Raw genomic sequence first — 10,255 nt, 5'->3', positions numbered from 1 at the left:
AGCTAATTTACAAACGGTTTGACAACAGAAAGAAATAAGTCAGACTGAGGAATTAAAGCAAGTTTCTGGACCATTTGATTTAATCTGATTATAGTTTTAAACACCATTTAAAGTTTATTGCGACAGGTCTCTGATTATGTTATGTCAACATTAAGGCTTGGATATTATAACAGCTGTCACAAGTAACAGGAAGTTGTTTAGATTTCCATTAGTTTAAATCACTTTGTTACTTCAAATTATGGTTACTTAGCAACAAATTAGTGTTTTAGTTGTCAAATAAAATAAAATATCTTCAGGAGACTTTCTTTTAAATTTTTGGTGATGTTAAATTTAGAAAATAAAATAAAAAAATAAGGATATAATGTGTCTCTGTGTTGAGACTGGCTCATCCATCAAGTTAAGAGGTGATGTTTTTATGCCCCTTTAGTAAAGAAGCAATTAACATACTGAGTTTAATGTTTAGTTTTAATGATATCCGTCTATGTGTGTAGTGTTACTATGTAGCTCGCCCCAGTGATAAATGAACTGAGTAAAGTTGAATAAGCGTTATTTCTGTGTGTCCCTGAAAAAAATGCATAGCTCATCAGCAAAGCAAATAGTCCTATAATAAGTTGCTGCTTGCTGGAGTTTTTCAAGGCTTTGCAAAGCTCTGGGTCGTTTCTTCTCATGTCCTAATAGATCATTGTAATGATATACTGAAGATATGGCTTCTGCATACATCGTGAGCTCTTTTTTGTCTTTTCTTTCCTCCACTAGATCACAGTTGTAACGTTTTCCGTGTGGTCAAACCAAAAGCCCAGAATGTTTGCTGGAATACTTTCTGCAGCATAAAGAATTAGAGTGGCTAACCCACAGACATAACTTGGCCTTATTTTGGTGTTTGTTCCCAACGTAACAGGAGGATCTGCGGTGCTGAAACCTCCTAAAAATGTTGTTTATGTCATTCTCGTACGGCGCTCCTCCACAATGTAAATGTGAAACGACATGCTGTGCAAAATCAAACCGTTAAATTCGTGAGGTTGTTCACATTTTAACGGAATGAGTCAAACTTTGGAGATAATTTGAGCCGAGCTTTGCTCGGAGAGCATTGGAGTGCAAGAGTGAACCTGCTGACTTTGTGTCTGTATGGATTTTAAAGGTTGTAAGGAAGGCTTGCCTGCTGCTTGTAGTGACAGACCGTGTCTTTGCTGTGGCTGCATGCTGTTTGCACCTAATTTAGACAGTATAGGGAATCTACTAATACATTACCTTGTTTCCGGAAACTGCATCAAGATTTTTCCGTAACGATTCAGTCAAACATTGACTGGATACCAGGGGTTGACTTTCTAGAACTATTTTATATCATAAGTCTGCTAACGAGATGTTCACAGTAGGCGCACTGGGCCAGTCGCTGAAAGTACTGCATACCCAGAACTTACATCATACTTTCTGTGGTTAGGGTCTTTTTGTTTTATGGACTGCCATCAAAAGCATCCAAGTGGCTAGAGTTTTCGCATGTCAGCTGGCTAAAAGTTGCAACTCCAGAGGCGGCTAATGTTTGGAAATATTTCTGGTCGTGATTCCGATCATTGGTAAATTTTGTTTATGTCAACAAGATGTAGGGAATTGGTATCATTATCATAACTGTAATGGTACGTTCTTGTTTTTGGAGGAAATAAGATCATATTTCCTTTCTGACTTAAGTAATGGCAGATAAATTGTGTTGTACATTTTGTGTCATTACACCACATCTCCACTTACTATGACATCATTTAAGTGTCAGCCCCTTGGCATTTTTGTGGCAAAATCTCCAATGATGTACAACTCAGTGACCTTTTTATCAAGATTTTTCCTTAATGAATTGGTCAAGATATTGACTGTATGCTACTGATTTTTAGAACACATACAGGTTTGTAGGCTAAGATTAAAACTGAACACATCTGATGTACTGCTGGTTTATACCAGGAGAAACCAGCTTGCTCTTGTCCTGTGTGAACATTCAGTCTGTCACACAGAAGCTCTCCTGTTTTTAACCAGTTTGTGGTTTGCAGCTGCCAACGATGGGCAACATAAAGACTACGCTCTTCAAACATTTTAAATGTGTCCGTTACTCTTTTCCTTTGAGGACGTCCTTTTTCCTGCTTTTACTCATCAACGTTTACCTCAGACGCTGTATTCATTTCCAACCTGCCTGTCGGAGTCTCAGGGCTCATTAAAAGCGAGGCAGGGGAGCTGAAAGTCTAACGTGAACCTTACCCTACATGCCTGATAAACTACTTATTTCAGTCTCAGTTACAAGCGGGATGCTATGGCACAGTGACCATTGTTCTCTTCGGCGGCCTTGTTTTCATCCTGAATTACTAACAGATAGCAACTCTGTCATCTACATCATCTAGGTTATGTGTCTTTGTCAACACACAATTGCAGCCTTGGAAATAATTCTGTTATTGAACTAAAAAAAATTGAAAGGCGTGTTAGAAAATGCAATTTAAAGTTTGTTGTTCTTACTGTCATATCTGTTGTGTAAGAAAATTCCTGCCTCACCTTTTCTGCATTGGTGCAACTTTTCAACTCCAGTGCTAGTCAACAATGATTGACAACAGACAGTTTCTTCTTTACCTTAGATAACAATGAGACGACCATACAGGTATTTTAGATAAGCTTGATCAATATGTCAATAGTTGGATTGCTCTTGTTCGATGACTTGAAATATTTAGGTATGACAAAAAAAGCAAAAACCTGTGAAATATTTTAACAACACCGTACCGCAGCGCAATATCTAATTGGTTCCTCCCTGAGAATGTTTTGCACTCTGGTGTTTTAAAAAAACTGGAGGCTGTAGATACTAAAATGAATATTTTTGTTGTGGTTCTCTCACAGAATGGGACAGACTACGGTTTGCTGGTGCGTCAGAACTCAGAGCTCCTGCGAGCCCTCGACGAGCTGGAGAAGACGTGCAACACACTGAGGGAGGAGAACGGCCTGCTGGTAGGACTAAAAATAGTGTGTGTGTGTGTTGTGTACCCTTGATGAAAAGCTTTGTAGAAACTAGGCCAAGTCCACAAAACACTTAAAGAGATATTCCAACACTTTTTGTTTCTTTCTTTTGTGACAGGAATCTATTCAGTTTCGAAAATGTCGAATATTTTATCCTCATGTCTTTATGGCGCACTGTGGGAGCACAGGCTTGTGACTTTAAATCGGCAGGATATATCTTTATATTAAACCTCCTCCTCTGCTCATGTGACTTAAAACCTGCTCGTTTGACTGGTGGACCACTCACTGCAGACTCTTTGTGACGGTGATGTTTGTTTTTTGTGTTTTTAGCGAAAGAGCAGCGCCCCAGAGACTGAGGAGAAGGTCAGGCGGTTGAGGAGGAAGAACACCGAGCTGACTGTTCTCGCTAAGAGACTGGAGGAGAGGGCTCGAAAACTACAGGAGGCCAACCTCAAAGTGGTACGCCACACTGATAAATATCCACACTTTCTTTTGCTGAGAGTTAATTTTCTACTACTTACTTAAGAAAATAATAATAAATGCAGATTACTGTTGTCACAATGCCTCATCAAGAACTAAAAAAAGTTGCTTCTAACTTCAAAGAAATAAATGATTCATCACAAAAACCAGCCAACCAGAACTTATATGCTGTGTTTTATCTGAGTGCTCTACCTGAGAACCTTTCTTGGTATTTTAGCTGTTCCATTCTGTGACTAACACTTTGGTCAGTTTTGTTGTTTTAAAAATTCTTATAAATAGAGTTAGTTCGGTTTAGCCATGATGATGTCCCTGGAATCTGTTTTAACAACTCTCCCAGTTTAAAGGTCACGTTCCCCAAAGAGCTCCGAGTTCTACTGGTCCCAGTAACTAGTTGATTGGTCATCAGAGTTTGCCAGGCTGGGTCTGAGAGTGCCACAAAGTCTTAACCCCGTTTGACTATAGTTCTTCCTCTGTCTCTACAGATTGTCCCATTGTAGTTCAACCACCTGGAAGTGGCAATATTCCACCGCTTTGCCTCTCGGCATACTTTTATGTGATAGACTGTCTTTGTATTATTTTAAAATAACCTGTGTCATGGTCTTGTGCTGAGCACCCGATCTAATGCAACCTTGATAGATTCAGTCTTTGGTTGAATTTCTCACTTATCTGGCATTCAATCTCCCTTCGGTGATGATATCCATCTACCACAGACACCAGTTTCTTATTGCAACATAATGGTTCCTATCAATTTTGAACTGTTGGAGCCTCAAGTGTTAACAGCATATTTTCTAAAACACACACACACACTCTCTTTTTTATGTAATTATCTGACTCGTCACATATGGCTACATTCTTCAAAACTGTCCCACCATTTTGCTCCTGCTGACAATGATTTCATATTGAACAGTTTTTAGGTTTTTTTTGTGCAAGGCTAATGTTTCTGTTTTGATATAACTTGTTGATAAGCTGGCTCGGTGATGTGTTTCCATGTGGTTCCAGTTAATTGTGTAACTGGACAAAACTTGCAAAAGAATTAATTCTGCTTAAGAAAATTACCACTCGGTTTTAAACGTCATAAAATTACATTTCTCCTGCTTCAGCCACTGTGTGAAGTTTTTAACAAAGCGAACAGAGCCACTGTAGCCTTTCTCCCAATGTGAACTTCATTTTAAGATTTGAAGATGGCCTAAATGATTAGAGGAAAACCCAGATATAATCAATAAAATAATTGGCATTTTCTATATTATTTCTTCTTTTTTTTTTCTTGCTATGCACATAAATATTGGTAGTGATTGTAAATGGAAAAAGTGTCACTGGAAAGTCAGTTGCTAAGTAATCCAGCAACATTTTTTTGGGAGCTAAATTTTGCCAGTTTTAGCCGATGCAATCAACTCAAATTTACATGTCTTCTAATGTTGATTTTTTTTTTTTTGTGATTTAATACACTGCTCAAATAAATAAATGGAACACTTTAACATTTAAGTGAACACTGAAGTGTTCCCTTTATTTTTTTGAGCACTATAGTATATATGTATGTTTTTTTATTGTATTCAATAATTTATCACTAAGTTCTTTATTTCCTAATCTAGGTGAATCCTCCTTCGCTCATCAGACCTGCTGCCGTGGAGCAGTACAAAAGAGCTTTTGCCCGCCAAAGAGCTCGTGACCTGGCCCTGCATGCTGATGCACTGCTCTCTAAAGACAAAGAGATTGCTGCTCTGCAGCAGGAGTGCAGACAGCTTGAGGCACGACTCGGACCAGCTAAGGTACATACGTTTTATTTCATAGTAATTAAAGTCACAGTATTTGGCCTAGAACGAGCTAAAACGCCAACGTTTTCAAACTCTTCTCCATCCAACCTCAGTTGTCATCTCTGCCACAACGCTGCTCTCTGCTGGACAGTTTGGGTACTGCGCCGTCCAACCTAAGCCTGTATTACAGAGGCTGCGTCACTGCTGAGGACAGATAGATGACAGTGCAGAAACAGGCTGCCTGTCTCAGTGCCTGTTTGTAAATAGGAGCTGATTCTTCTTAATCTCAGCATCTGCTGGTTATAAAACAGAAAAGGTTTTCAGGGAATGAATACAGCACAGTGACAACAGGATGTCTATGAATGTCTGGTTGAACAAATCAAACACCATTCAAGTTTGACATCTGCCTAACTGAAATTAACGTTTTATATCTACATTTGTTTCATGGGTTAGAACACTATGTTAATTCATTTTAAACTATAAAAGCAACAAAGATTTGACCGTAACGGACATAATTTCAGATGTTGCCTCCTGTGCCTCTGCAGGATTCCCCCGTTCAGTCGTCTCGGGTGGAATATGAGAAACTCCTCAGAGAGTCTCAGAAGGAGGTGCTGCGGCTTCAGAGGCAGCTGTCCGTCACTTCGTCCAAGCAAAGGCCCGGCCTCAGGCCCGACGGCGACGGCACGGAAAAGTGTGAGGAAAACGCCAAAGAAGCAGGGCAGGAAAAGGTAAAAAAAAAAAAAAAAAAAAAAGACACAGAGCTAATTCCACACCCTGCCAGCACGGCTCCCCTGTCAGTATTCACAGTAAAGGTCCAGTCTTAACTGGACGCCGTTTTGGATCGCTGTCACTTGCAAATAGAGCAGATCAGGACAGTCGTTTCTGCAGCGCAGTCAGGGTCGACGTTGTTGTTGGTGATGGAAAACGCCGCTCTCTGAGGTTTTCCAAAACCGTTGTTTACATTGGCACGGACGCCGTTTTTTCAGTGTTATGTAATGGCTTGTCGTTGGACTTGATACTAATCTCCCACAAGCCATAATGAGGCGATTCCCAGTCTTTAACTTGGGTCTGATCAAAGCTACCAAAGTCCTACACTCTGATCCTCTCTGCGTGTGATGCTGATCTTCTCTGTGCTCACTTCTGTCACACAGCACATGCCGGTATCAACTCTAGGGTGGGGAAAAAAAACCTCAGACATGTTCTCCTATCTGTTAATAAAAATGTTGGTATATAAAACATGAACACTCGCATCAGTTTTCACAATTTCCAGTTCTGCTGTCCTTTTGAGGGACATGTTTTAAAGGCGGAGCCTCCCCTTTGGATGTAAATCACTTTACATAACATTGAAGACATTCATTTGATTTACAGATAATGTTATTGCAAATTTCTCCTCTGCCCATGAAATAAATACTCTGCTTGCGAAGCTCGAGTGAGAATGCCGATTGTGGTAATCTCTCATCTGCGGGACACACACATGCACTCCCAATGCCACGCGCACACCCAGAAAGGGGCCATGTTGTGTGAACTCTAATCCCCTCCAACAACAGAATGGTACAGTCCAGTAATCCGCTCTATGTTGCTGTAGCAGCGGTGAGAGGGTTTTGGATGGTAGGTAAGACTGCAGCCGCACTAAAGACTTTTCCATCTCGCCCTGCTCTGGATAACTAGCAGGCCAAGGGAAACCTTGATGTTGCCACAGATCACACTGAAGGGGTAGGTTTGTTTTTTTACTTCTCTTGAGTCCTCATCTCTTTCTGTGTAGTGGTCAGCTGTTTTATTCTGGTTCTGTTTGGCTAACTCCAAGTGGGTCCATTCGGTGTGAATTCGAAACTATGCAGGACTAAAAGTAAGTGGAGGGGGAAGCTAAATAGCGTCATTACAAAAAACATTTGTGCAAAAGTTGGTTTAAGGTGTGAGATGTTAGATTTAGGATTAAATTAGCTCTGTCCTTAATATTATTTCTAACACATTTGTACAGGTCTGAGTATTTCTTCAGCTTGCATATTAACAGGTTTTTATTGAAATATCCTACTTGTTTCTGTAAACAACTGTGCAAAAAAAAAACGCTTACCTTTTTTTCCTAACTGACTGCCAGTTTCTTCCAAATCAGAAAGCATGAGGCCTAGTGAAGGGCAGCCCGGCAGGTACCCGGGTTTTGTAACTGTCTTAATTCAGAGCCTCCAAATGCAGAATTTAGACGGAACGAACCCGGGACGTCGCGACAGAGCGTTTGATAGGTGGACATCGATATGCTCCGCATTAAAAAGAAAATCAACGGCCAGGCCAATCCATTAAGGTGCTTTTAAAAGAAGTGATCCAGTTACCCGTTTCAGTAGTCTGTGGGGGATTACACCAATGTGCTTATGGCATTCAGGGCTTGCTGAATGGGATCTGGCCCTGCTTTAGTACGCATGGGCCCAGGTTGTACTAGATTCTGCAGAATCCGTGGAGCGACGATGCGACTGAGTGGGCAAACGTTACCCAAACCTCCACCATGCTTAGAGGGACCTGCTTTGGTCTGCATTACAATGGAGACTCATCATTTCTTTACCATTAAGTGGCATTTTTATTGGCGAGCGACCCGAGTTCATTTTAAATATAGTTTTATTACTTTTGCTATTGTAAAACTGAAGAATGCAGTGTTCACTTTGTGCACCGGTCAATAAGCTAGATGCTGGAATCGCAAAATTTTCACTTTATCGCCTCTGAATGATGATCAGCAAGTCAGATGCATAGTAACATATGCCACGTTGATGCATAACTGGGGATGCTTTCAAAATCAAACTTGGCCTGAAGGAAAACTAGAAATTAGAACCCACCAAGAAAGATCGGATTAGTGCTTCTCTGGTTCTGGGATCACTTCTGACATTTTCCCCCAAGAACCCAGTAAAAATGGCTCCATGTAGTAATGTTTCACCATTTACAACACATAAATTCTGTGGACAAGTTTCAAGCTGCTTAAAGAAGATGCACTCATCGGGCTTGTAATAATTGTAAGCACAATCTTTAAATTATTATTTTTACTCTTGTCTAGAATGATCCAAAAAATAATCACAGCTTTGCTTGGAAGGCAAATGTAACTCTTGTCCAGTTTTATTGTTGCTTCGGCCAAAATCTGTAAAAAAGAAACCCACAGTTACAGATAGGTATGTAAAAAGCATGGAAATCCTGAGGAATGTTCTATTTTTATATACGAGTTTAAGCCTGTTCCTTTTTTAAGCCCATTTTTTTGTTTAATAATAAAACGAACCATTTAAATATTATTTCTGGCTTTCCATCTATAAGCAGTGATTAAATATTTGCATTCCAAGTGGATTTGATTCCCTGCTGCTTGTGCAGGAAAACATCCGCTGTAAAGCAGTTTTAAGGTTTGGTTTCGAAGTTCATCTGAAAGTTAAGACAGAATTATTTGTGACAATCTCTGCCAACATTAACGAAACAGAAAAGTCTCTGCATATTTCAAAAATAGCCTAAATTATTTTCCACACTCTGACTTATTTGTGGTCAGTTTCAAAATGTGCCAGTTTCAAATTGTCAAATGATTAAGTGCATCTCTAAAAAAAAAAAAAAAAGAAAGGGATTCTCTACTGTGAAAAATATTTTCTATTGATTGACTAACAATCATTGAGCAGGAAAATAAGGAGATATACATTTGGTAAATGGATAAATGGTAAAAAAAAAAAAAAAAAAAAAAAAGGACCAAAGTGGTAACATTATCATGCATGACTTTTAATTCAAACATATGTGCATAATGCTAACATAAGACTTGTCTCTTCTTTTTAAAATTATTTTCTCAAAATACATTCCAGCCGCTTGTTTTTGAAACCGTTTGTAAATCCCTTTTTTCTGGTCCAAGTGAATCTGAAGAATAATTTCAAATTGTTTTACTTCAGAGTGAGATTTAGATGTTTTTCTTTTTTTTAAGGTAAACTCACAGGACTCAAGTTGACACTATTAAAAATAATCATGTTAAACAAACCCGACGCTGACATCATGCTGCATGCATCAGTAAAGAATATTCCCGGAATCACAGGTCCTGTAATTTTGAAAACTGTCAGCTATGTCTACACAAAATCTTAGTGAGGTTAGTGTGCCTACAGAATGTAGATTCATGACAGAAGCTTTGATCAGACGCGTTCTGTTCCTCTTTTCCTCCCCTCACCACTGTATAAACAAGAGCTTGCGTAATATTCGGCTCTCTGAGGTTATTCACCTAAATCATGTTGGGTTTATATCTCATGGTGCCCGAACACTGATTATATCCGCTTCGAACCTATCATTTCAGGAAAACAGTTGCTCTTTTTGCAGGGAACAACGTGAGGATTATAGAACGTGATATATTTATAAACGGTGTCGCTTGGAAACGTGATCAGCGTGAGATTCTCACCGTATCGTAACTTTGAGGGGAACGTACCACAGTTTTACTTAAGGAAACACTTTAACAACAATATATGACATAATCTAATTTCTTTTACGGTCTTTTTTTTTTAATTTAAAAGTGAAAAGTCACGAATGTACTAAAAAAGAAATGACTTAGTAAGAGTGACGTGGTGCTTATTTAATTTTTATATCATGACGATCAGTGTTTCTTTTCTCTTTTTTTTATAATACTAGAAATACAGCTGAATTCATTTAAGTAAGGAAAAAGTCTGCCGTTTTCTTTTCAGCCAACTCACCAGCAGTGCACAGGATGGGGGGTTGTGTCTGTCCTTCACAGGGTAACACAAATAGACCAAAAAAAAACAAAAACACAGACGCTCATAAATAAGGGAAATTTCGATCATTTAAACAAAAAGTTGTGTTTTTGGACGGTGGGAGAAAGCCGGAGGACCCAGAGAGAACCCGTGCCTGCATGGAGACTCCGTGTAACTTTAACAACTTCTCCAAAGTGCGCCTCCATGCAACCAGAGAAAATTCCATCACTATAATTTTCTCTGCCATCTCATTGAAACAACATCAGAGGGTTTTTTTAGTTTTTAAAACCTTTGTATACTTGAGTACTGGTAACCAACCCATGCCTATTCCAGACTTATTTTAACTTAAAATAG

At 39.2% G+C, this 10,255-nt stretch overlaps 1 protein-coding gene across 12 annotated transcripts in view; it reads left to right on the top strand.

The window, feature by feature from the left end:
• Nucleotides 1-10,255, top strand: part of tspoap1 (TSPO associated protein 1) — a 62,923-nt gene that overhangs the window by 15,776 nt on the left and 36,892 nt on the right. For all 12 annotated transcript variants that reach the window (XM_008428121.2, XM_017308630.1, XM_017308628.1 and 9 more), the window contains 4 exons: nucleotides 2,860-2,967; nucleotides 3,307-3,435; nucleotides 5,046-5,222; nucleotides 5,753-5,935. In XM_008428121.2, the coding sequence (XP_008426343.1) occupies nucleotides 2,860-2,967; nucleotides 3,307-3,435; nucleotides 5,046-5,222; nucleotides 5,753-5,935 (597 nt within the window). The remainder of the gene's footprint in view (nucleotides 1-2,859; nucleotides 2,968-3,306; nucleotides 3,436-5,045; nucleotides 5,223-5,752; nucleotides 5,936-10,255) is intronic.

The sequence above is a fragment of the Poecilia reticulata genome, linkage group LG14 (genome assembly GCF_000633615.1).
Source record: "Poecilia reticulata strain Guanapo linkage group LG14, Guppy_female_1.0+MT, whole genome shotgun sequence".
In the NCBI taxonomy this organism is placed as follows: Eukaryota; Metazoa; Chordata; class Actinopteri; order Cyprinodontiformes; family Poeciliidae; genus Poecilia; species Poecilia reticulata.
This window is presented reverse-complemented; position numbering and strand designations above follow the sequence as displayed.